The sequence below is a fragment of the Vulpes vulpes genome, chromosome 9 (genome assembly GCF_048418805.1).
Source record: "Vulpes vulpes isolate BD-2025 chromosome 9, VulVul3, whole genome shotgun sequence".
NCBI lineage: Eukaryota > Metazoa > Chordata > Mammalia > Carnivora > Canidae > Vulpes > Vulpes vulpes.
Genome location: NC_132788.1, coordinates 91,725,990 through 91,753,954, shown reverse-complemented (window position 1 = coordinate 91,753,954; position 27,965 = coordinate 91,725,990). Strand labels below are relative to the sequence as shown.

The following is a 27,965-nucleotide window of genomic DNA, read 5'->3' as shown; positions in this document are numbered from 1 at the left end:
TATGATTTTGGCATTTTCCTGCCCCTGAATAATTCATCTGAATTTTCATGGAGTTGAATTACATGTTCTCTGAGGTCTTTTTTAATTTGGGGGCTTTATTCGGTTGAAAGTTTTACCTTTTGAAGAAAATTGGAAGTGTATTCTAGGACTGTTCCTTCTAGAGCAAACTACTGCTAATAAAGGTACACTATTTGTTTTGCATTAATTTTTCCTGTTAAAAAGTCATATTATGTGTTTTATAGAAAATAACATTATGATTTTAATATCCTTTGTATGCTTTGTTTTAGGTTGGTACAGAGGAGTTTCAACAAAGAAGCCAAATGTAAAGGTAAAAGTTTATTGTTACCTTTTCTAATGTAGGAAGCTACCTAGTATGTTTATTTGATATAAAAACAATTGTTACTTGTCCATCTTCTAATCTTTTGCAATAGTTATACTCATTGTTTCCTTTACAGAGCTGAATCAGACTCTGCTCTTTATCAGCAATATTAACATGTTTTTTTTAAAAGGACAGAAAATACCTGTATGATCATAGCTACAAAGCTTATTTTGAAAAAGCCTGTTCAGATCATTTACTATTTTTTCCTTCAAGTATTTGTCAAAACGTAAATTGACCTCACAACCAACACCAAAGCCATACAGACAATTTTAAGATAATATTACGAACAATTACATGCCAACAAATTGGGCAATCCGGAAGAAATGGATAAATTCCTAGAAGCATATGAACTACCAAAACTGAAACAGGAAGCAATAGAAAATCTGAACAGACCCATAACAAGCAAAGAAATTGACGCAGTAAACAAAAACTTCCCAACAAATAAGAATCCAGGGCTGGATGGTTTCCCAGCAGAATTCTATCAAATGTTTAAAGAAGAATTAATACCTATTCTGAAGCTGTTCCAAAAAATAGAAATGGAAGAAAAGCTATTAAACTCATTCTAGGAGGCCAGCATTACCTTGATCCCCAAGCCAAAGACCCCACTAAAAATGAGAATTACAGACCAGTATCCCTGATGAACACGGATGCAAATATCCTTACCAAGATACTAGCCAATAGGATCCAACAGTACATTAACAGGATTATTCACCACGACCAAGTGGGATTCATTCCTGGGCTACAGGGTGGTTCAATATCCACAAATCAATCAACGTGATACACCACATTAATAAAGAAAAGGATAAGAACTATACGATCCTCTAGTAGATGCAGAAAAAAAGCATTTGACAAAATATAGCATCCTTTCTTGATAAAAACTCTCAACAATGTAAGAATGGAGGGAATATACCTCAGCTTCATAAGGGCCATCCACATATGAAAGATCCACAGCTCATATCATCCTCATTGGGGAAGAACTCTCAGTTTTTCCACCTAAGGTCAGGAACACAACGAGGGATGTCCACCTTCACCACTGTTGTTCAGCAGTGTACTGGAGGTCTTAGCCTCAGCAGTCAGACAACAAAAAGAAGTAAAAGGCATCTAAATCAGTAAAGAAGTAGTCAAATTTACACTTTGAAAATGACATGATACTGTGTGTAGAAAACCCAAAAGACTTTGCCAAAAAATTGCTAGAACTCATTAGGAATTCATCAAAGTCACAGGATATGAAATTAACACACACAAGTCTGTTGCATTTCTGTATACCAATAATGAAGCAGCAGAAAGAAATGAAATCAAGAAATTGATCTCGTTTATAGTTGCACCAAAAGCCATAAAATACCTAGAAATAAACCTAACTAAAGAGGTAGAAGATCTGTACTTTGAAAACTATAATACGCTTATGAAAGAAATTGAAGACATAAAGAAATGGAAAAAAATTCCATGCTTTTATGGATTGGAAGGAAAAATATGTTAAAATGTCTATATTAAAAAAATGTCTATATTACCCAAAGCAATCTACACATTCAGTGCAATTCCTATCAAAATAACACAAGCATTTTTTTACAGAACTAGAAGAAACAATTATAAAATTTGTATGGAATCATAAAAGACCCTGAATAGCCAAAGTAATGTTGAAAAAGAAAACCAAAGCAGGAGGCATCAAAATTCCGGACCTCAAGCTGTATTATAAAACAGTAGTCATCAAGACTGTTTTGTATTGGCACAAAAACAGATACATAGATTAGTGGAATAGAATAGAAACCCAGAAATGTACCCACAGCTTTTTGGTCAACTAATCTTTGACAAAGCGGGAAAAAAAAATATCCAACGGACAAAAGATAGTGTGTCAACAAATAGTGCTGGGAAAACTGGATAGCCAAATGCAGAAGAATGACCACTTTCTTATAACATACACAAAAATTCAAAATGGAGGAAAGATCAAAATGTGATACAGAAATCCATCAGAATCCTAGAGGAGAACACAGGCAGCAATCTCTCTGACCTTGGCCACACCAATTTCTTGCGACATGTCTCCAGAGGCAAGGAAAACAAAAGCAAAAATGAGCTATTGGGACTTTATCAGGATAAAACTTCTACCCAGCAAAGGAAACAAACAGGCAACAAAACTAAAAGGCAAACTATGGAATGGGAGAAGATATTTGCAAAGGACATATCAGATAAAGGGCTAGTATCCAGAGTCTATAAAGATCTTATCAAACTCAACACCCAAAAAAACAAATCCAATCAAGAAATGAGCAAAAGACATGAATAGATATTCTCCAACGAACACATACAAATGGCTAACAGACATGAAAAATGCTCAATATCACTTGGCATCAGGGAAATACAAATCAAAACCACCATGAGATACTACCTCATACCTGTCATAATGGCTAAAATTAACAAGCCTGGAAACACCAGATGTTGGCGATGATGCAGAGAATGGGGAACCCTCTTAATGCTGTTGGTGGGGGGATCCCTGGGTGGCGCAGCGGTTTGGCGCCTGCCTTTGGCCCAGGGCGCGATCCTGGAGACCCGGGATCGAATCCCACATCAGGCTCCCGGTGCATGGAGCCTGCTTCTTCCTCCGCCTGTGTCTCTGCCTCTCTGTCTCTCTGTGACTATCATAAATAAATTAAAAAAAAAATAAATAAAACATTAAAAAAAAAAACACTGTTGGTGGGAATGCAAGCTGGTACAGCCACTCTGGAACAAAAAGTATGGAGGTTTCTCAAAAAGTTAAAAGTAGGGTACTTGGGTGGCTCAGTGGTTGAGCATTTGCCTTTGGCTCAGGTCGTGAACCTAGGGTCCTGGGATTGAGTCCCACATCAGGCTCCCTTTAGGGAACCTACTTCTCTGTCTGCCTATGTCTCTGCCTCTCTCTGTGTCTCTCATGAATAAATAAATAAAATCATTTAAAAAAAGTTAAAAGTAGAACTACCCTATGACCCAGCAATTGTACTGCCAAGTATTTACCCAAAGATACAAAAACAGTGATTTGAAGGGGCACCTACACCCTAATGCTAATAGCAGCAATGTCCACAGTAGCCAAATTGTGGAAAGAGCCCAAATGGATGAATGGATAAAGATGTGATATTATGTATACAATGGAATACTACTCAGCTATCAAAACGAAATCTTGCCATTTGCAACAACGTGGATGGAACTTAGAGTGTATTATGCTTAGTGAAGTAAATCAGGCAGAGAAGGACAAATATATGATTTCACTCATATGTGGAATTTAAGAAATAAAACATGAATATAAGGGAAAGAAAAGTAAGATAAAAACAGAGACGGAGTCAAACCATAAAAGACTCTTAATTATAGAGAAGAAACTCAGTGTTGTTGGAGGGATGTGGGTAGGGGTATGAGGTAATTGGGTGATGGGCATTAAGGAGGGCACTTGATGTAGTGAGCACTAGGTGTTATATGCAACTGATGACTTATTAAATTCTACCCATGAAGCTAAATGATATACTATATGTTAACTAAGTTGAATTTAAATAAAAAATTTAAAAGAAAAGTAAGTTGACTTATTCAGAGTCCTAGTCCTGTAGAGCCGTGTGATTATTTAGAAGAATTTATTTCTAAAATACAAAATGAAAAAAACTTTCAAATAATTTTCAGTTATATGTCTTTGTTGATGATGATAGTCTTGTTAAAATATGGATTTAAATATGACTTTTTTGAACTGGATTTTATATATTTATTCTGTTACCAATAATATTAATTTGATCAAACAAAGTATATTTTAAGTGCTGGATATAATATATTTAGGAACATTTTTCTCCAGTAATGCATTTGCAAAAACTTCTTTCTACTTACTCTTTCATGTAATTAATATTATCAGCTTTTCTTTTTTCTTACTTTTTTAAAAAAGATTTTATGTATTCATGAGAGACACAGAGAGAGAGAGGGGCAGAGACAGGCAGAGGGAGAAGCAGGCTCCATGCAGGGAGCCAGACATGGGACTCAATCCCAGGTCTCCAGGATCACACCCCGGGCCAAAGGCAGGCACTAAATCACTGAGCCACCTGGGCTGCCCTTCTTTTTTTTTTATTAACAGCTTTTCTTATATTTTTTCTGTAGCTTGAATTTTAATATATTAGCTTTTTTCTTATACTGAAAAATATCAGAATTACTATTTTTATTAAAAAAATTGTTCAGAGTTCTAACCATCAATTTTTCCAGTAGAATCATTCATTTTTGTTTTTAAGATAATGATTTTAAGAGGACAGTATCTTCAAATTTTAATTCCTCACATCCTTGACATTGTTCACATTTTGGGCCAGATAATTCTTCATTGTGGGGAGTTGTCTTGTGCATTTTAAGATGTTTAGCAACATATATGACCTCTACTTTCTAAATGTCAATAACATTTCCACCCTCAAGTTGTGGCAATGAAAAGTGTCTGCAGACATTGCCAAAGTCCTCCCTCCCCTATCATCCCTGGGGATGGGGTGGTGGTGGTGGTAAAATTGCCCCAATTGAGAACCATTGCTCATAGGTAATTTTTTTGTGTATTTCTGGTTTTGTAAGAAAGATTTTATTTATTTATTTGAGAGAGAGAGAGCAGATATGCACCCACAAGCAGTGGGGCTGGGGGACGCAGAGGGAGAGGGAGAAACAAATTCCCCACTGAGCAGGGACTTGAAAATGGGGCTCCATCCCAGGACCCTGACTGAGATCATGACCCAAAATGAAGGCAGATGCTCAACCAACTGAGCCACCCAGGTGTCTTTTGTGTTTCTAATTTTAAAATAAACTTTCAGGTATTATTTCTACCTCAAGAGTGCTCTTGTGGATGGGACGCCTGGGTGGCTCAGAGGTTGAGCGCCCGCCTTGGGCTCAGGGTGTGACCCTGGGGACCCGGGATCGAGTCCCGCATCAGGCTCCCTGCATGGAGCCTGCTTCCCCCTCCGCCTGTGTCTCTGCCTCTCTCTGTGTCTCTCATGAATAAATAAATAAAATCTTAAAAAGAAAAATTCTTAAAAAAAAAAAAAGAGTGCTCTCGTGGAAATAATTTCTATTTGTATTTTATGTGTTTTATCTTAACTTAAAATCATAAAAAATTAGAACTTGAATAAATGAGAAATTTTATAAATGATCAGAGAGTTGTAATTTATGATATAACATGGTTTTTATTTATTTTAGTTAATATTTGTGACTTTGGCCACCCCATCACCTTGTTTCCAATACTAGTGTTTGAGGATCATTGTGGAGACGATGGTCACTGAAATTATTACATGATTGTAATTAAAATAACCAGTTGATGAATGGTGTGTGGTTTGAAAACCTTCTTGTGAGACATATACATGTGATGGTATATATGATACCACCTGTGGCTATAATCATCTGGAGGCTCAGCTGGCTGGAGTGTCCAGGAGGGTTTATTCACAGGTCTGGCAACCTGGCAAGGATGGCTGGAAGGCTGTCCTTAGCCAAATCTCTGAAATAGCTAGAATCTTCCATCTAGTCTCAAGGTCTGTCCTTCTCCATATGGCTTCTCTAGCAGGTAGTCAGAGTTCTATTTTATTTTTATTTATTTTTAAAATGTTTTATTTATTTATTTGAGAGAGAGAGAGAATGGGGAGGAGCAGAGGAAAAGGGATGAGCAGACTCTGTGCTCAGTGTGGAGCCTGACACAGGGCTTGATCAGATGACCCTGAGATCATGACCTGAGCTGAAATCAAGAGTTGGATGCTTAACCAACTGAACACCTAGGTGCCCCAGTCAGAATTCTGTTTTAGAGTAAGGGAAAGGTGCTCAGAATCTCATACCTATTTTCTAAATTCTTTTTTCTGCAACAAAGATATTTACAGACTGTGGGAGAGGCCACCTTGTGATTAATCTTAGTGGTGATTTCATAAGCTAATCAAAATGAAGAAACCAAATTAAACTAATCTTAAGTCTTAGGGCTCATTTTGTTTGATCAGACTCTTTTAATTTCTTTACTTTTGACTAATGTGATACTCCTGAGATTGTCTATTTTGGTAATACCAACTTCATTCTAGAAACTTAGATTGTAGCATTTATTAATAACATCTGTATACTTTTAATAGCTTGTATTTATATTGTACTTGTTAAACTTTAAAAATTTAATGGAAATAGCAATTTTATTTCCTGTGGCAATAATATTTTGTGGAATCACGGTGATAATTCTTTAGTTTGTAAAATATCTTCATTTAATGATTCCATACACTTAAAGTGATAAAAAATTCCTATGTCTTAATATTATAGTCATAATAAGTAAAAATTTCAGTAGGTTTTTTGTAGCTGTTAGTGGTTAAATAAATTTACAAAGTGGCTTATTAGGATGTCTTTAGTTGTGTATGACTTATGCTAAAATTAAAATTCAAAATAGCCCAAATAAAATAATATCTGAACTAGATAGCAAATATCATATTCAAAAATCTTACTAAGTGGTAAAACATTTCTTTCTATAAAACAAGAAAGTCTCAAAGCTGAATTGTTTTGTTCCCTATGAATATTCTGTAGTAAGATGTTACATTCTTAAGAGAAAACCAGGATGATTATAAAATACCCTTTCAGTTATATATTTTTGTGACCACATAATAAAATTGTACAGTTTAAGAGAAGGATAGTATGTAGGAAAAATATGCTACTCAGTTTTATGCTCATTTATCTTAAGAATGATAGGTTTTTGTCTTTTGCATTTCTTTGAAGACTTTATTTTTACAGCATATACTGTAGGGTAGAACTTATTTTGGTTTTATAATTTTAGAAATCAAAAGTTTTGATACATAATATTATCTTCTGGTGAAATGTCATGTTATATAATTGTTAGGCTTGCCAAAATATTAGCTTTCTTAAGAACATACATAAAGAATTAGAGAGTAAGATAACAATACATATTTGATGATAATTTTGTGGGCTTTTTTTTTTTAAAGATTTTATTTATTCATGAGACAGACAGAGAGGGAGAGGCAGAGACACAGGCAGAGGAAGAAGCAGGCTCCGTACAGGGAGCCCAACGTGGGACTTTGATCCTGGGACTCCAGGATCACACCCTGGACTGAAGGCGGTGCAAAACCACTGAGCCACCGGGATGCCCAATTTTGTGGGCTTTTTAAATAAAATGAGTGCTTAAGAGGAAAAGAGCAAAATTCAATAGAGTTTATGTTTTCCATTTTGTAGTTTCAGGATTAGCTTTTATGTAACTACTGTCAGCTGGATACCAAGAATTCTGCTGGATAGCTACAGGGCCTTATAGAATGTTTTTTATCACAAGTAGAGAGATAGAGGCATGAAACTATAAGAAATGTTCAAGGATTATTAGATAGTCCAAACTGGGTAGAGCCTAGTACAGGAAAGTGATGGATGGCAAGGCAGGAAAGGAAAGGTAGGTTGGATCCATATTTGAAGACTGTTATATGCCAAAGAATATAAAGAATGCTAAAGAATTTGGATTTTGTCTCTCTGGCAACAGGAAATCTGCCATTTAACAGAATCATGGATCTACGATTGCCACAGAGCATAATAATGATAATAATAATAATAATAATAATAATAATAATATTTAAGGGAGACAGAACATGGAAGACTCCTAACTCTGGGAAACAAACTAGCGGTGGTGGAAGGGGAGGAGGGCAGGGGGTGGGGGTGACTGGGTGGTGGGCACTGAGGGGGGCACTTGATGGGATGAGCACTGGGTGTTATTCTGTATGTTGGCAAATTGAACACCAATAAAAAATAAATTTATTATTAAAAAAATAAAATCTTTAAAAAAAATAAAAATAAATTTACTTGAGAGGGATGGTGGGAGAGAGAGAGAGTGGAGAGGGAGTGGCAGAAGGAGAGAGAGAGAATCATTTTTTTTTTTTTAAGATTTTATTCATGAGAGAGAGGCAGAGACATAGGCAGAGGGAGAAGCAGGTTCCCTGAAGGGAGCCTGATGTGGGACTTGATCCCAAGACTCCAGGATCATGACCTGAGCCAAAAGCAGATGCTCAACCACTGAGCCACCCAGGCATCCCGAGAGAGAATCTTAAGCAGAACCTCCCCTTTCCCCCCTCACTGAACATGGAGCCTGACTCAGACCTCAGTCTATGATCCTGAGAGATCATGACCTGAGCAGAAGTTAAGAGTCAGACTCTTGACATGCACTTAATCCACTGAGCCACCCAGGTGCCCAAATACAGCATAATTATAAAAGAGTTTATTGAAAAAATAGTAAGCACCTCTTAAAGACACATATTGAAGTATTTATGGATGAATTCTAAAATTTTCTCTGAAGTACTGCAGTAGGTAAAAATGTGTATGTGGGGATTAATTAATCAAGATTGGCAAAATGTTGGGACACCTGGGTGGCTCAGCAGTTGAGCGTCTGCCTTTGGCTCAGGGCATGATCCCGGAGTCCCGGGATTGAGTCCCACATCGAACTCCCTGAATGGAGCCTGCTTCTCCCTCTGTCTAGGTCTCTGCCTCTTTCTCTGTGTCTCTCATGAATAAATAAATAAAATCTTAAAAAAAAGATTGACGTTGATCATCATTAAAGCTGAATGATAGGTTCGTGTAGAGTATGTTATTCTAATTCTGTATCTATCTTAAATGGGGATAATTATAATTTTATTTTTTTATTCATTCATTCATTCATTCATTCATTCATTCATTCATTCATTCATTCATAAGAAACAGAGAAAGAGACAGAGACATAGGCAGAGAGAGAAGCAGGCTCCCTGCAGGGAGCCCGATACAGGATTTGATTCCAGGACCTCGGGATCACGATCTGAGCCAAAGGCAGATGCTCAACCACTGAGCCACCCAGGTGCCTTAGGGATAACATTATCCTTAGGGATACTTACTTCATAGAATTGTTATGAGGAATCATTGAACTTACATGAAGCCCTTAACACAGTGCTTATTAGCACATGATAACAGCACAATAAATATTTACTTCTGTTTCTATAACAACTACTGCTATGATAGCATAGGGCTGCAAATAAGACTTTAAAGACTTGACAACACTCAGAGAACAGAATAAGAGGAACTAGCACAAAGAGGCTGAGAAATAGAAGTGATAGTTGGCTAAGGAGAAGAAAGGTGTTTTTTTTTTTTTTTCTTTCAAGGGTAATTAATGATTTCCGGTACTGTGGAGTAGTCTAGTAGAATGGGTACTGAGTAGGGCCTACTATGTTTGGCAATTAGAAGGCCACTGGTGATTTTTAAGGGAATCACTTTTAATAGCGTAACGGTGGCACAGAGCCAGAATCTAGTGAGTAGGTTATGTGTGAAAGGAATGAAGTAGATATAGATTCTACGGAGTATATGGTTGTTGGTTTGGGGAGTAGAGGACTCTGATGAACATTTTGAATTTGATTTATGTAAAATTCTAGAAAATGTTAATAATTTATAATGCCTTAAAAAAGTTCAGTAGTTGCCTGCCAATAGTGTTGAAGAGAGGGATGGATTACAAAAGATGTGAGAAAACTTTTGGGGATGGTGCAAATTTTATTATTTTAATTGTGCTCATGATTTCACTGGCAAATATACTATATGCCAAAAGGCATCAAATTCTGTACTATGTGTAGTTTGTATATCAGCAGTGTGTAGTATGTCATCTATACCTCAATTGTTAAAAAAAGATTTTTTAAAAAAGATTTTATTTATTTATTCATGAGGACACAGAGAGAGAAAGAGAGGCAGAGACACAGGCAGAGGGAAAAGCAAGCTTCATGCGGGGAGCCCTGAGAATTCTTCCCGGGTCTCCAGGATCAGGCTCTGGGCTGAAGGCAGCACTAAAACACTGAGCCATCCGGGCTGCCCAAAAAAAGATTTTTATATCAAACCCTGAAGATGTGATTTCACATTCACTCTGAGAGTTATCATCTCAGTTTTTCAATTTACTTTTAGTTTTAGTCTACAAGACCAACCCTAGATTTGAAGATTTGCTATGAGGACCCACAGGGTTCATTCTATAGTTGCTCTCAAAGGTATGAATTACTGCAGTGAAGAATACAAATCAAAATCAATAAAAGGAAAAGAAGCATGGGTTAAAGTCTGGGGAAATCAGGCACAAGGTTCCAAGAGTCCTTTCCCAATGGAGTCACACAGGACAAACCTAATTCCCCCAACAACATTGTGACAGCACATGTGAAATGTTATCAACCAGGGAAGTTTGTTTGAGATCCAGTGCTCAGATTTTTATTGGGCACTGGTCACATAGGCAGCTTCTGTCTAGCATGTAACAAAATTCCACGATCCCAGAAGGAAAAAAGGTGTTCAGCATAAATGATATTCTTTGTGTCAAATAGTTAGGCACTATGAATGATTCTTATCAGCAAATGGTGAGAACTCTCCCCAAATTTAAGTTTAAAAATAAGTATGAGAGTTTCAGTTGGTCTGCGATTTCAGCAATACTTTTCATTTATAGTCTTTGAAATTTTAGCCATTCATATGAATGGGCTGGCAGTATCTTGTTATGATCTTAATTTTTATTTCCCTGATGACTAATGAGGTTGAACACTTTTTCAAATGTTTATTGGCGTTTCACCTCATTTTTCTGTGGAGTGTCTGTTCAGGTTTTTCACTCATATTTTACTGTTTTTTTTAAAATTGAATTATATGAATTCTTCATTTTGTATATTTTAAATATACTCTTGGTGTGTGGCTTGCCTTTTTATTTTATTTTATTTTATTTTTATTTTTTTTCCTTTTTATTTTCTTAATGTTTTGTTCTGAAGAATAGATTTTAATTTTGATGAAGTCTAATTTGTCATGGTAGAGCTAATGTTCTGTCTTCAGTATTGCCCAATTCATTTTCTGTCAGTTGAGTTAGTTGTATTTTGTAGGAAATTTGTCTATTTTGTTTTTTTCTTTTTGTTACTGTAACAAGCTATTATTTTTAATGCTTTTTTATTTTTTCAAGATCATTCATTCATTCATTCATTCATTCGGCATACACAGAGAGGGACAGAGACACATAGGCAGAGGGAGAAACAGGCTCCCTGCTGGGAGCCTGATGCAGGACTTAATCCCAGGATCACAACCTAAGCCAAAGGCAGATGCTCAACCACTGAGCCACCCAGGTGCCCCCAGATTTTAGGAATTTAGGCCCTTTTTCACGATCAAATTTATGTAGATTTTGTTTCATTGATCTTTAAAAAAATTAACTTTTGACTTTAAACATTTTTTTTTGTCTATTATTCAAGGATCTCTGCTTTTTATTATCATAGGCATTTTATTCACGTTGGGATTATTCACTTTTATTTTTAAAAGATTTCCCCGGGATATACAATTCTAGGTTGATATTTAAATATGTCAGTTCATTGTCTTCTGGCTTTACAGTATTTCTGATGAAAAGTATTAATTCCTGTTTTTGTTTCTTATACTGTAGTTACTTAAAATTTTGTTTTTTCTTATTTCTGGATGCCTTTATGATTTTGTTTATCATTTTTTTTTTTGGCAATTTGCTTATGAGATATTTTGGTGTTGTGCGTGTCTGTGTTTTATCCAAATTTATGTCATGGAGCTCCCTATATCTGTGAGTTTTTGTTTTTCATCTAATAGAAATTAAAAAGGGGAATCCTCTTACACTGTTGGTGGGAATGCAAACTGGTGCAGCTGCTTTGCAAAATAGCATGGAGGTTCCTCGAAAAGTTAAAAATAGAACTACCCTATGACACAGCAATTATACTACTAGGTATTTACCCAAAGAATACAAAAATACTAATTCAAAGGGTACATGGCCCCTGATGTTTATAGCAGCATTATCAACAATAGCCAAATTACGGAAAGAACCTAAATGTCCATGGACTGATGAATGGTTAAAGAAGATGTATATACATAAAATGGAATATTAGCCATCAAAAAGGATGAATTCTTGCCATCTGTAAGACATGGATGGAGCTAGAGAGTATTCATGCTAAGCAAAATAATCAGAGAAAGACAAATATGATATGATTTTACTCATAGGTGTAATTTAAAAAACAAAACAGATGGATATCGGGGGGGGGGGAGGGGGCAAACCAGAAAACAGATTGTTAACCATAGAGAATGAGATGGGTTTAATGGGGTGATGGGTGTACTTGTGGTGAGCATCAGGTATTGTATGTAAGTGATGAATCACTGAATTCTACACCTGAAAATCATATTACAATGTATGTTAACTAATTGGAATTTAAATAAAAACTTGAAAAGAAATAATGTAGAAATTAAAAAAAAACTTTGACCTTTTTTTCTACAATTTCCTCAAATATTTCATTGCTACTTTTTTTTGGTGTTCCAGTTACATATGTTACACTGTTTTATATTACTTGACAGTATTTTTAACCATTGTTTTATTTTTCAGCCTTTCCCTCAACTCTCTTACTTGTGTAGTTTTAATACTAGGTCTTCAAGTGTGCTACTCTCTCTTCCATGGTATTTAATCTGCTACTAAATACCTTGAATGAACATTTTCATTTAGATGTGTTTTTCAGCTCTTTTATTTCCATTTTGTTCCATTTTATATATGTATTGCACTTTCATTGTGTTCATGTTTTCTTTTAAATTCTTGAGCAAATTTTTTCTTTTTTTTAAATTTAAATTCAATTAGCCAACATATAGTAAGTACATCACTAGTTTCAGATGTAGTGTTCAATAATTTTAAAAGCTGTTTTAAACTTCTTTCCTGCTAGTTCCCATTGTGTATCATTTTTGGTCTTTTTACTGGCTACTTTTTCTCCTGTTTATGGCTGATATATTTTCATACCTAGTAGTTTTTTTCCTAGAATTTTGAAGTTATGTTGTTGAATTTTTTGATCTGAAATTTGTTACCTTTCTTTAAAGAAAATTTAATTTTTTTAAAAGTAGGCCCTATGCTCAGTGTGGGGCTTGAACTCGTGAGCCTGAGATTAAGAATCACTGAGCCAGCCAGGTGCCCCTAAAAGTTTAATTCATTTGTGCAGGGAATTGATTTACTTATAATTCAGCTTGATCCATAAGGTTTGTTAGAATATATCTAGAGTAGCCTTTACTTTAGGATTCTTTGACCTTAATCTTAACATTCAGTTTTATTGGGTCTTTATTGAAATACCCATGGGTTCACTAAATTCTTTCTACTCTGCCGGGTTAGAACTTGAATGTGTACCAACCTTATGTTTGCTTCAGGAATTAACTTCTAGCTGCCCGTTAGTTAGTTGACATTTCCCTGGACTTGTAGAGTCTCACTCAGCAATTATAGCTTAGTTTTCAGGCAAAGACTCCAGGAAATTTCTGTGAGGAATTCTTTAATTCTTGGTCTTCATGATTCCCTTTTGTTCTGTTGCACAGAATTCACCTCTCCCACTCTTAATAATGCTTGACAGTGCTTTGCTCTGTACTGTCTCTTTCTGATCTATAAAGGCCTCTAGACAAAAAAATGTTGGAAAATTGTATCACTCACTTCATTTGTTTCCCTTCTCCTAGTGATTATACATTCCTGTGCTGCTGGTTGTCCAGTGTCTGAAAACAGTTGCTTCACATAATTTGTTCAGTTTTTTAGTTGTTTTTGACAGATGATAGATGTGGTTTTCTTTGTTATACTTTATATTTTTGAGATAATTAAAGAGTTATATGCAGTTATAATAAATAGATATCCAAGCCCTCCATTGAAAACATCTTGTAAAACTGTAGTACAGTATCAAAACCAGGATAGTGACATAAATATAATTAAGTGGCAGAATATTTCCATCACCACAAGGATCTCTCATGTTGCCCTTTTATAGCCATACCCACATCCCTCCACCTCTGTTGCCTGATAATCTCTGACAACCAGCTAATTTCTTCTCTGTTCTTTTTGTTGTTGTTGTTGTTTTATAATTTTGTCATTTAAAAATGTATGTAGGTGGGAGTACCTGGGTAGTCAGCTGGTTAAGCGTCTGCCTCGGGCTCAGGTCATGATCGCAGTGTTCTGGGATCAAGCCTTGCACCGGGCTTCCTGCTCAGTGGGGAGTCTGCTTCTCCCTCTCCTGCCCCTGCTCCTTCTCTGTCTCTCTCTCTCTCTCCCGCATGGGTATGCTCTCTCAAATAAATGAAATCTCAAAAAAATATATGTAGGTGGAAGTATATAGTATGCAGCATTTTGGAATTGGAGATTTTCATTCAGCATAACTCTATAAAAATTTGTCCATGGTTTTTGCATGTATTAATAGTTCATTACTTTTTATTTTTGAGTTATATTCATGGTATGAATGTACCACCATTTGCTTAGCTATTCACATTTTGAAGGTTATCAAAGTTGTTTCCAGTTTTTTACTTTTAAAGGAGAGCTGTTATAAACATTTAGGTACACGTTTTTATAGTCTTGTGAACAAAAGTTTTTATTTCCCTGTGGTAAATGCCCAGGCATGCACTTGTGTTGGCTTATATGATAGTGGCAGATTTAGTTTGTTAAAAACTGCCAAACCATTTTCTTGACAGGTGGTGGCATTTTACATTTCCGACTGCAGTGTATGAGAGATCTAGGGTCTTTGCATTCTTGGCAGCATTTGATTTTGTCACTATTTTCTATTTTAGTCATTCTGATAGGTGTAGTTATATCTCATTGTAGTTTTTTTTGTAGTTTTAATTTGCATTTCCCTAATGAGTAATGATGTTGAACACCTATCTTTTCACATGGTTATTTGCCAATTTATATATGCTTTTCATGCCTTTTACCCATTTTCTGATTGCACTTCCTGTGTTCTTAAAAGTTTCTTTAAGTTCAGTTAGCTAACATATAGGATATCATTAGTTTCAGATGTAGTTTTCTTTTTTTAAAAAATAATTTGATGTATTTTGATAGCAAACTTACAGGAACAGCACAGAAGACGGGCGACATTAAAAACATGTACTTACATGTAGGACAACTCAGCTAGAAAAGTATAGTGAATGAATGGAATCTACTGTATGATAAAAATGCAGCAAACACTACTTAGTTGCCATTAGTAAGAATTTACTTGTTTTAAAAAAATCCAAATGCTAGCATTGTCCAGCAAATTTTAACAGGTTTATTTATAATTGTTATACAGTCGAACTGCTGAAACATGTTCACTGAAACATTTTGACTTGCATTAATGCTTTATGCCCCTGCATTTATATTAAAAATTCATACACAAATGAAAATGGGAAAACTGCCAATACTTGATTTCTGTCCCCTGTTTTTCCACTTGCAGTCATATACTTAGGTACCTTTGACCCCATGGGGGGAAAAAATCTAACGTTCAGAACTACCAAAAAACAGGGAGAAGAGAATTTTTTTTTAAAGATTTTATTTATTGGGATCCCTGGGTGGCGCAGCAGTTCAGCGCCTGCCTTTGGCCCAGGGCGTGATCCTGGAGACTCGGGATCGAATCCCACGTCGGGCTCCCTGGTGCATGGAGCCTGCTTCTCCCTCTGCCTGTGTCTCTGCCTCTCTTTCTCTCTCTCTGTGTGACTATCATAAATAAATAAAAATTAAAAAAAATTAAAGATTTTATTTATTTATTTATTCGAGAGAGAGAGAGAGAGAGAGAGAGAGAGAGAGAGAGAGAGGCAGAGATACAGGCAGAGGGAGAAGCAGGCTCTATGCAGGGATCCCGATGCAGGACTCAATCCCGAGACTTCAGGATCATGCCCTGGGCTGAAGGCAGGTGCTAAACTGCTGAGCCACCCAGGGATCCCCAGATCTGTTTTGAAGCCCCGAGCAATTTCTTGCACCAGACCCTGGAAAGGAAGTTTGCGGATCAGAAGTTCAATGGACTTCTGACAACGTCTTAATTCCTGGAGTGCCCCAGTACCAGACCTGTAATGATGAGGTTTCTTCACCCGTCCAGTAGAGGGCACAGTCCTGCAAATTGCTTTTGTAGCTAGTTGCTTCCTCGGTCCTTTACTACAGGTAGATTTGTGATTTGCCTGCAATCTGCTCTGTAGCAGCCATGGTTACAGAAACCTCCTTCCTTACTTCTCTTCTTGGACTTGAGCTCTGTGGGCTAGAGGCGATGCTGGCGTTAGTGAGCGATGGCTCAGATGTAGTTTTCAGTAATTCATCAGTTGCGTATAACACCCAGGGCTCATCACATCACCATTTGGAAAAAGACAAATATCATATGGTGTCACTCAAATGCAGAATATAAGAAATAGTGCAGAGGACCATAAGGGAAGGGAGGGAAAACTGAATGGGAAAAAATCAGAGAGGGAGACAAACCATGAGAGACTCTTAACTGTGGGGGACTTTCTGTTTTTAACTGTTGTGTTTTGGAGTTCTTTTTTTTAGTTAATTTATTTTTTATTGAAGTTTAATTTGCCAACATATAGCATAGCACCCAGTCCTAAACCTGCCAAGTGCCCTCCTCAGTGCCCATCGTCCAGTCACCCCAACCCCCTGCCCACCTCCCCTTCCACTACCCCTTGTTCATTTCCCAGAGTTAGCTGTCTCTCATGTTTTGTTACCCTCACTGATATTTTCACTCATTTTCTCTCCTTTCCCTTTATTCCCTTCCACTAATTTTTATATTCCCAAATGAATGAGAACATATAATGTTGTCCTTTTCCGATCGACTTACTTCACTCAGCATAATACCCTCCAGGTCCATCCAGGTGGAAGCAAATGGTGGGTATTTGTCGTTTCTGATGGCTGAGTAATATTCCATTGTATACACAGACCACATCTTCTTTATCCACTCATCTTTCGATGGACACCGAGGCTCCTTCCACAGTTTGGCTATTGTGGCCATTGCTGCTATAAACATCGGGGTGCAGGTGTCCCGGCATTTCACTGCATCTGTATCTTTGGGGTAAATCCCCAGCAGTGCAATTGCTGGGTCATAGCGCAGTTCTATTTTTATCTCTTTGAGGAGCCTCCACACAGTTTTCCAGAGTGGCTGCATCAGTTCACATTCCCACCAACAGTGTAAGAGGGTTCCCTTTTCTCCACATCCTTTCCAACATTTGTTGTTTCCTGCCTTGTTAATTTTCCCCATTCTCACTGGTGTGAGGTGGTATCTCATTGTGGTTTTGATTTGTATTTCCCTGATGGCCAGTGAGGCAGAGCATTTTCTCATGTGCTTGTTGGCCATGTCTGTGTCTTCCTCTGTGAAATATCTGTTCATGTCTTTTGCCCATTTCATGATTGGATTGTTTGTTTCTTTGGTGTTGAGTTTAATAAGTTCTTTATAGATCTTGGGTACTAGCCCTTTATCTGATAGGTCATTTGCAAATGTCTTCTCCCATTCTGTAGGTTGTCTTTTTGTTTTGTTGACAGTTTCTTTTGCTGTACAGAAGCTTTTTATCTTGAGGAAGTCCCAATGATTCATTTTTGCTTTTGTTTCTCTTGCCTTCATGGATGTATCTTGCAAGAAGTTGCTGTGGCCAAGTTCACAAAGGGTGCTGCCTGTGTTCTCCTCTATGATTTTGATGGAATCTTGTCTCACATTTAGATCTTTCATCCATTTTGAGTTTATCTTTGTGTATGGTGTAAGAGAATGGTCTAGTTTCATTCTTCTGCATGTGGATGTCCAATTTTCCCAGCACCATTTATTGAAGGGACTGTCTTTTTTCCAATGCATAGTCTTTCCTGCTTTGTCGAATATTAGTTGACCATAACGTTCAGGGTCCACTTCTGGATTCTCTATTCTGTTCCATTGATCTACGTGTCTGTTTTTGTGCCAGTACCACACTGTCTTGATGACCACAGCTTTGTAGTACAATCTGAAATCTGGCATTGTGATGCCCCCAGCTATGGTTTTCTTTTTGAATATTCCCCTGGCTATTCGGGGTCTTTTCTGATTCCACACAAATCTTAAGATGATTTGTTCCAACTCTCTGAAGAAAGTCCATGGTATTTTGATAGGGATTGCATTAAACGTGTAAATTGCCCTGGGTAACATTGACATTTTCACAATATTAATTCTGCCAATCCATGAGCATGGAATATTTTTCCATCTCTTTGTGTCTTCCTCAATTTCTTTCAGAAGTGTTCTAAAATTTTTAGGGTATAGATCCTTTACCTCTTTGGTTAGGTTTATTCCTAGGTATCTTATGCTTTTGGGTGCAATTGTAAATGGGATTGACTCCTTAATTTCTCTTTCTTCCATCTCATTGTTCGTGTATAGAAATGCCACTGACTTCTGGGCATTGATTTTGTATCCTGCCATGCTACCAAATTGCTGTATGAGTTCTAGCAATCTTGGGGTGAAGGCTTTTGGGTTTTCTATGTAGAGTATCATGTCATCGGCGAAGAGGGAGAGTTTGACTTCTTCTTTGCCAATCTGAATGCCTTTAATGTCTTTTTGTTGTCTGATTGCTGAGGCTAGGACTTCCAGTACTGTGTTGAATAGCAGTCGTGAGAGTGGACATCCCTATCTTGTTCCTAACCTTAGGGGAAAGGCTCCCAGTGCTTCCCCATTGAGAATGATATTTGCTGTGGGCTTTTCATAGATGGCTTTTAGGATGTTGAGGAATGTTCCCTCTATCCCTACATTCTGAAGAGTTTTGATCAGGAATGGATGCTGTATTTTGTCAAATGCTTTCTCTGCATCTAATGAGAGGATCATATGGTTCTTGGTTTTTCTCTTGCTGATATGATGAATCACATTGATTGTTTTACGAGTGTTGAACCAGCCTTGTGTCCCGGGGATAAATCCTACTTGGTCATGGTGAATAATTTTCTTAATGTGTTGTTGGATCCTATTGGCTAGTATCTTGTTGAGAATTTTTGCATCCATGTTCATCAGGGATATTGGTCTGTAATTTTCCTTTTTGGTGGGGTCTTTGTCTGGTTTTGGAATTAAGGTGATGCTGGCCTCATAGAACGAATTTGGAAGTACTCCATCTCTTTCTATCTTTCCAAACAGCTTTAGTAGAATACGTATGGTTTCTTCTTTAAACGTTTGATAGTATTCCCCTGGGAAGCCATCTGGCCTTGGACTTTTGTGTCTTGGGAGGTTTTTGATGACTGCTTCAATTTCCTCCCTGGTTATTGGCCTGTTCAGGTTTTCTATTTTGCCCTGTTCCAGTTTTGGTAGTTTGTGGCTTTCCAGGAATGTGCCCATTTCTTCTAGATTGCCTAATTTATTGGCGTATAGCTGTTCATAATATGTTTTTAAAATCGTTTGTATTTCCTTGGTGTTTGTAGTGATCTCTCCTTTCTCATTCATGATTTTATTAATTTGAGTCTTCTCTCTCTTCTTTTTAATAAGGTTGGCTAATGGTTTATCTATCTTATTACTTCTTTCAAAGAACCAACTCCTGGTTCTGTTGATCTGTTCCACAGTTCTTTTGGTCTCGATTTCATTGAGTTCTGCTCGAATCTTAATTAACTCTCTTCTTCTGCTGGGCGTGGGGTCAATTTGCCAATTTGCTGTTTTTTTTCTCTAGCTCCTTTATGTGTAAGGTGAGCTTTTGTATTTGAGTTCTTTCCAGTTTCTGAATGGATGCTTGTATTGCTATGTATTTCCCCCTCAGGACTGCTTTTGCTGCATCCCAAAGATTTTGAACGGTTGTATCTTCATTCTCATTAGTTTCCATGAATCTTTTTAATTCTTCCTTAATTTCCTGGTTGACCCTTTCATCTTTTAGCAGGATGGTCCTTAACCTCCACGCGTTTGAGGTCCTTCCAAACTTCTTGTTGTGATTTAGTTCTAATTTCAAGGCATTATGGTCTGAGAATATACAGGGGACTATCCCGATCTTTTGGTATCGGTTCAGACCCGATTTGTGACCCAGTATGTGGTCTATTCTGGAGAAAGTTCCATGTGCACTTGAGAAGAATGTGTATTCAGTTGAGTTTGGATGTAAAGTTCTGTAGATATCTGTGAAATCCATCTGGTCCAGTGTATCATTTAAAGCTCTCGTTTCTTTGGAGATGTTGTGCTTAGAAGACCTATCGAGGGTAGCAAGAGCTAGATTGAAGTCACCAAGTATAAGTGTATTATTATCTAAGTATGTCTTCACTTTGGTTATTAATTGGTTTAAATATTTGGCAGCTCCCACATTCGGGGCATATATATTGAGGATTGTTAAGTCCTCTTGTTGGATAGACCCTTTGAGTATGAGATAGTGTCCCTCTTCTTCTCTCACTACAGTCTTCGGGGTAAATTTTAGTTTATCTGATAAAAGGATGGCTACCCCTGCTTTCTTTTGAGGACCATTCGAATGGTAAATGGTTCTCCAACCTTTTATTTTCAGGTTGTAGGTGTCCTTCTGTCTAAAATGAGTCTCTTGTAGACAGCAAATAGATGGGTCCTGCTTTTTTATCCAGTCTGAAACCCTGCGCCTTTTGATGGGGTCATTAAGCCCGTTCACCTTCAGAGTTACTATTGACAGATAGGAGTTTAGTGTCATCATGATATCTATTCAGTCCTTGTTTTTGTGGATTGTTCCACTGAACTTCTTCTTAAAGGGAAATTTTAAGAGTCCCCCTTAAAATTTCTTGTAGAGCTGGTTTGGAGGTCACACACATATTCTTTCAGTTCCTGCCTGTCTTGGAAGCTCTTTATCTCTCCTTCCATTTTGAATGAGAGCCTTGCTGGATAAAGTATTCTTGGTTGCATGTTCTTCTCATTTAGGACCCTGAATATATCCTGCCAGCCCTTTCTGGCCTGCCAGGTCTCTGTGGAGAGGTCTGCTGTTACCCTAATACTCCTCCCCATAAAAGTCAGGGACTTTTTGTCTCTTGCTGCTTTAAGGATCTTCTCCTTATCTTTGGAATTTGCAAGCTTCACTATTAAATGTCGAGGTGTTGAACGGTTTTTATTGATTTTAGGGGGGGATCTCTCTATTTCCTGGATCTGAATGCCTGTTTCCCTTTCCAGATTAGGAACGTTTTCAGCTATGATTTGTTCAAATACATATTCTGGCCCTCTGTCCCTTTCGGCGCCCTCGGGAACCCCAATTAAACGTAGGTTTTTCTTCCTCAGGCTGTCGTTTATTTCCCTTAATCTGTCTTCATGGTCTCTTAATTGTCTGTCTCTTTTTTCCTCAGTTTCCCTCTTTGCCATCAACTTGTCTTCTGTGCCACTCACTCGTTCTTCCACCTCGTTAACCCTCATCGTTAGGACTTCTAGTTTGGATTGCATCTCATTCAATTGATTTTTAATTTCTGCCTGACTGGATCTAAATTCTGCAGTCATGAAGTCTCCTGAGTCCTTTATGCTTTTTTCTAGAGCCACCAGTAGCTGTATAATAGTGCTTCTGAATTGGCTTTCTGACATTGAATTGTAATCCAGATTTTGTAACTCTGTGGGAGAGAGGACTGTTCTGATTGTTTCTTTTGAGGTGAGGTTTTCCTTCTAGTGATTTTGCTCAGTGCAGAGTGGCCAAAAACAAGTTGTATTGGGAAAAGGAGAAAAAGAGAGAGAGAGAAGGAAAGAAAAGAGAAGAAGAAGAAAGAGAAAGAAGAAAAAAAAAAGGAAAAAAGAGAAGAAAAAGAGAAAAAGAAAGAAAGGTGAAAAAAAGGGGTGGGAGAAGCAATCAGAAATCAAAAAGAAAGAAAAAAAACAAACAAAAAAAAACCCCTAAAAAACAAAAAACACGGGGGAGTATCTTCTGATTCTGTATACTTTAAGTCCCTTGACTTCCCCTGGAACTTGTCCGTCTCGCTGGTCTTCTGGGGGAGGGGCTGCTGTGCTGATTTTCAGGTGTTAGCACTTGGGGGAGCTGCTCTGCCCCCTGCCTGGTGCAGGGCTCAGTGGGGGTTGTTTACCCCGTGAGGCCCCAGGAGGAATAGCCACAATGGCTACGGCAGCTCTGGAAACCTGGATTCAGCCCCCGAAGTTAACTCCGGGGCTCTCCGTCTGCAGGGCCTGGAGGCTCCGGGGCAGGGCCGCTCTCTGCTCAGCTCGGGGGCAGGAGCGTCCTTGCTGTCCTGCGCCCTCCGGGCCTCTGCCTGTCCCGGGGGGAGGCCGGATCCTGGGCTGTGTCCCGGCGCCCTGTGCTCCCGGGCCTGCGCTGTTGGATTCGCGCTCCCGGCCGTGCGGCCCCCTTCCGCGGAGCCGCGGTCCGAGCCTCTCCGAGCTGCTCCCGGTCCCGCCATGCGTGCTTCAGCCCTTAGGAAGCTCGGCGCACTCTCCTGCGGGCGCCGCAGATGCCTGTTAGTGTCCCAGGGAGCCCGAGGGTATCCCCGCCCTCCTGGGTCCTGCTCTAACTCCCTGCGGGCGCCTTCCCCCCCCCCCCCCCCCCCCCCCGGAAGATTGGTGCAGCTCCTGCTTCTCCGGGCCGGGGCTCTCCTGTCCTGGGGACACTCGCCCCGGCCTCAGCCCGGCTCCTCGCGGGCCCCTCCCCCTTGGATGCCTTTTGTTTCTTTATTTCTTTTTCCCCGTCTTCCTACCTTGATAGAAGCGCGAACTCTTCTCACTGTAGCATTCCAGCTGGTCTCTCTTTAAATCTCAGGCCGAATTTGTAGATTTTCAGGATGATTTGAAGGTTATCTAGGTAATTTGTTGGGGACAGGTGATTTGGGGACCCTACTCCTCCGCCATCTTGCCCCTCCCTCTCTCTTATTCAGCTTATAATTAAAAGGTTGTACCCTTTGACCAGCACATTTACAATTCCCCTATCCCCCAGCCCCTTGTAGCAATCATCATACTCTCTGTATACGTTTGACATTTATTTACTTACTTGCTTATTTATTTATAGATTCCAAATACAAGTGTAATAGTACAGTATTTGTCTTTCTGTGTCTGGCTCATTTCACTTAGCTCAATGTTCTCCCATTTTATCTATGTTGCAAATGGTAGGATTTCTTTCTTTTCATTGACTGAATAAATTCTATTATGTGTGTGTTTGAGTGTGTGTGTGTGTGTGTGTGTGTGTGTATCACATCATCTTTATCTGCTCATACATTAATAGGCATTTAGGTTATGTCCATGTTTTGGCTATTGTGAATAATGCTGTAATGAATGTGGGAGTGCAGCTGTCTCTTTTATCTCTTTGAGACATGACTGAGTTTATAGTTAAGATTATATCTTGCAGATATATAGCCAAAGTAGGATTTCTTGATCCATATAGTAGTTCTATTTTTATTTTGAGGAACCTAAATAGTGTTTTACAAAATGGTGTACCAGTTTTTATGCTACCAGTAGTGATAGGGTTTCCTTTTTTCACGTCCTCACCAGACTTGTTAACTTTTTGATAATAGCCATTTTGACGTATGTGAGGTGGTATCTTGTTGTTGTTTTGGTCTCTATTTCATGATGATTAGTTATGTCAAACATCTTTTCTCCTATCTTTTACTGTTTGTATGTCTTTGGAATATGTCTTTCAGTTCCTTTGCCCATTTTAAAGTCAGGTTGTTTTTTACTTCTCAGTTGTAAGTGTTATTTTTAGTAGATATTTTTCTTTCATTCTATAAGTTGCCTTTTCATTTTATTGGGTTTCCTTTGTTGTACAGAGGCAAATTTTTAATTTGATGTAATCCTAATTATCTACTTTAGGCTTTTGTTGTCTATGCTTTTGATGTCACATCCAGAAAAATCATTGCCAAGACGATGTCAGGTGGCATTTTCCTTGTGTTTTCTTCTAGGATTTTTATGGTTTGGGGTTATTTATTTATTTATTTATTTATTTATTTATTTTTAAATATTTTATTTATTTATTCATAGAGAGAGACAGAGAGAGAGAGGGGTAGAGACACAGGCAGAGGGAGAAGCAGGCTCCATGCAGAGAGCCTGATGTGGGACTCGATCCAGGGTCTCCAGGATCACGCCCTGGGCTGCAGGCAGCGCTAAACCACTGCACCACTGGGGCTGCCCTGGGGTCTTATATTTAAATCTTTAATCTGTTTTCAGTTGATTTTTGAGTATAGTATGTAAGGGTTAATATTTATTCTTTTGCATGTGTATATCCAGTTATCCTAATACCATTTATTGAAGAAACTATCATTTCCACAATGTCTATGCTGGGCACTTTTGTCCTAAATTAATTTGCCATACATATGGGTTTATTTTTGGGGTCTCTATTCTGTTCCATAGATTTATAGGTCTGTTTTTATGCCATTGCCTTAATATTTTGATTAACATTGCTTTGTAATATAGTTTGAAGTCAGGAAGTGTAATGCCTCCAGCTTTGCACTTCTTCCTTAAGATTGTTTAAACTCTTCAGGATATTTTGTAGTTCCAGGTGAATTTTAGGATTGTTTATTTTTGTGAAAAGTGCCATGGGAATTTTGGTAGGTTGTTGCATTGAATCTGTAGATGGTTTTGCGTAGTATGGACACTTTAATGATAGTAATTCTTCTAATGTGTGAACATGGGATATTTTTCCATTTATTTGTGTCTTCAATTTCTTTTGTCCGTGTCTTATAGTTTTTGGTGTACAGATCTTTCACTTACTTGGTTAAATTAATCCTAAATATTTTATTCTTTTTAATGCTATTGTAAGAAGATTGTTTTCTTAATTTCTTTATATGATAGTTCATTGTTAGTTTAAGAAATGCAACCTAGGGCAGCCCGGGTGACTCAGTGGTTTAGCGCCACCTTCAGTCCAGGGTGTGATCCTGGAGACCTCGGATCGAGTCCCGTGTCGGGCTCCCTGCCTGGAGCCTGCTTCTCCCTCTGCCTGTGTCTTTGCCTCTCTCTCTGTGTCTCTCATGAATAAATAAATAAAATCTTTTAAAAAAAGAAATGCAACCTAGTTTTTGTATATTGATTTTGTATCTTGCAATTTTAAGAGGTTAATCAGTTATGAAAATTTTTTGGTGAAGGCTTTATAGTGTTCTCTATGTAAGATCTTGTCATACGCAAAAACAGACAATTTTAACTTCTTCCTTTCCAATTTGGATGTCTTTATTTCTTTTTTCACCTAGTTGCTCTTACTGCTTCTATCTGATAGAAAGGGTAAGAATTGGCATCCTTGTCTTATCTGATCTTAGAGGTACAGTTTTCATTGAGTATGATATTTGGTGTGAGCTTGTCATATATGGCCTTTATTATGTTGAAATATATTCCATCTATACCTGATTTGTTTAAGTTTTTATTATAACAGTCTGTTGAATTTTGTCAAATGTTTTTCTGAATTTATTATGATGATCATGTGATCATGTGATTATGATGATCATGCAATTTTTTGCATCCGTGTTCATCAGGATACTGGTCTTTAAGTTTCTTTCCTTGTAGTCTCTTTGTCTTTTTTTGTCTTTGTAATGCTGACCTTGTAAAATGAGTTTGGAAGTATTCCTTCCTCTTCAACTTTTTGGAAGACTGGAAAAGGGTTGATACTGATTTTTCTTTAAGTCTTTGGTAGAGTTCATTAGTGAAACCATCTGTTTCTTGAGAAGTTTTAAATTTCTGATTTAATCTTAGTTATAATTAGTTCAGATTTTCTACTTCTGACTCAGTTTTGTCAGAATGTATGTTTCTAGGAATCTTTCCATTTCTTTTAGCTTAACCAATTTGTTGGTGTATAATTCTTCATAGTAGTCTCTAATGATCCTTTGTATTTTTATGGAATCAGTTGTAGTGCCTCCTCTTTCATTTTTTATTTTATTTGATTCTTTATCTTATTTTCTTTACTAGTCTGGCTAAATGGTTTTCAATTTTATCTTTTCGAATAACTAGATCTTAATTTCATTGATCTTTTCAATTGTTTTCTAGTGTCGATTTCATTTCTCTCTAATCTTTATATATCCTTCCTTCGCTAATTTCGGGCTTATTAATTATCTCTATACCTTCAGGTATAAAGTTAGGTTGTTCTTTTGAGTTTTTTCCTTATTGTAGGCATTTATCGCTATAAACTTCATCTTAGAGCAATTTTTTCTGTGTCCTATAAGTTTTGGTATGTTATGCTTCCATTTCCATTATATTCAGTTACCTTTTTTTAAAGATTTATTTATTTATTCACGAGAGACATGGAGAGAGAGAGAGAGAGGCAGAGACATAGGCAGAGGGGGAGAAGCAGGTTACTCACAGGGAGCGCGATATGGGACTTGATCCTGGAGCCTGGGATCATGCCCTGAGCCAAAAGGCAGACGCTCAACCACTGAGCCATCCACGTGTCTCTTGAGTTATCTTTTTAACTTCTCTTTTGATTTCTTCTTTGGCCAATTGGTTGTTCTGGAGTGTGTTGTATAATTTCCACATATTTGTGAATTTTATAGCTTTGTTCCTTTTATTGATTTCTAGTTTCATCATTGTAGTTAGAAAAATAATTGGTATGATTTCAGTCTTCTTGAATTTAAGACTTGTTTTGTGGCCTAACATGTTATCTATGCTGAGAATAATCTCTGTGTGTTTGAGGAGAATGTGTATTATGTGGTTATTGGATGGAATATTCTCTATATGTTTGTCAGCTGAATTTGGTCTAAAATATAATTGAAGCTTAATTTCTTACAAATTTTCTGGATGTATCCATTGTTGAAAGAGGGTATTGAAATCCCTTACTTTTTTTGTATTGTCTTTCTCCCTTTAGATTTCATTATTTGTTTAATGTATTTAGGTGTTCTGTTTTTTTGGGTGTGTATATATTTGCAATGGTTTTATTCTCATGATGAATTAACCCCTTTGTCATTATAAAAATGCCTTCTTTGACTCTTGTTTGTGACTTGAAATCTAATTTGTCTGATATAAATATAGCTAACTCTTTTCTCTTTGGTTTACATTTACAGGGAATATCTTTTTTAATTTCTTTCCTTTGAGCCTATGTTTATCCTTAAAGGTGAAGTGAGTTTCTTGTAGGCAGCATGCAGTTGAGTTATATTTTTTAGTTCATTCAGCAACTGTTAGCCTTGTGGTTAGTTTATTTAACCTATTTACATTTCATTATTAGTGGGTAAGGACTTACTAATATTACTTTGTTTATTGTTTTTTGGCCCTTTTTTTAGTTCCTTTGTCTTTCCCCTTTTGTTGTGTTCACTTGTGAATTAATGATTTTTCATAATGGTATGGTTTGATTTCTTTCTCTTTTCCTTTCGAGTACTGTTGTAGGTTTTTCTTTGTAGTGGCCATGAGGCTTACATAAAACACCTTTATGCTGATAATATTTGGACTTTAATCTCATATAAAAAGTATATTCTTTTATCCCTACCCACATTTTATATATATATATTTTTTTTACATTTTATATTTTTGATGTTGCAGTGTACATTTCTGTATATTGTTTATTCTTTAACAAATTACTGTAGCTACAGTTATTTTTAATACTTTTGCTCTTTATTCTTTATTAGAGTTAATTGATTAATATGCTGACATACTATAGTTTTAGAGAAATAAGAATTTAAATTTATAACTTAATTATAATTAATTTTAATTTAATAAACTTTAATTAATTTTTTTATTATTTATTTACGATAGTCATACAGAGAGAGAGAGAGAGGCAGAGACACAGGCAGAGGGAGAAGCAGGCTCCATGCACCGAGAGCCCGATGTGGGACTCGATTCCGGGTCCCCAGGATCGTGCCCTGGGCCAAAGGCAGGCGCCAAACCGCTGCGCCACCCAGGGATCCCTTAATTTAATAAACTTTAACCTTTGCCAGGGTCTTTTATGTTTTTATTATATGTTTTTTATGTTACTAATCGGGGTCTTTTAATTTTAACATGAAGAACTTCTTTCAGCATTTCCAGTAAGGCATCTTTAGTTGTGATGAACTCTCAGCTCTTCTTTGTCTTGGAAACTCTTTATCTCTTCTTTGTTTTTGAAGGGCATCTTTGCCAGA

At 37.4% G+C, this 27,965-nt stretch overlaps 1 protein-coding gene across 33 annotated transcripts in view; it reads left to right on the top strand.

The window, feature by feature from the left end:
- DOCK3 (dedicator of cytokinesis 3) overlaps window positions 1–27,965 on the top strand; it is a 523,288-nt gene that overhangs the window by 118,823 nt on the left and 376,500 nt on the right. For all 33 annotated transcript variants that reach the window (XM_072720925.1, XM_072720928.1, XM_072720921.1 and 30 more), the window contains exon 3: window positions 288–328. In XM_072720925.1, the coding sequence (XP_072577026.1) occupies window positions 288–328 (41 nt within the window). The remainder of the gene's footprint in view (window positions 1–287; window positions 329–27,965) is intronic.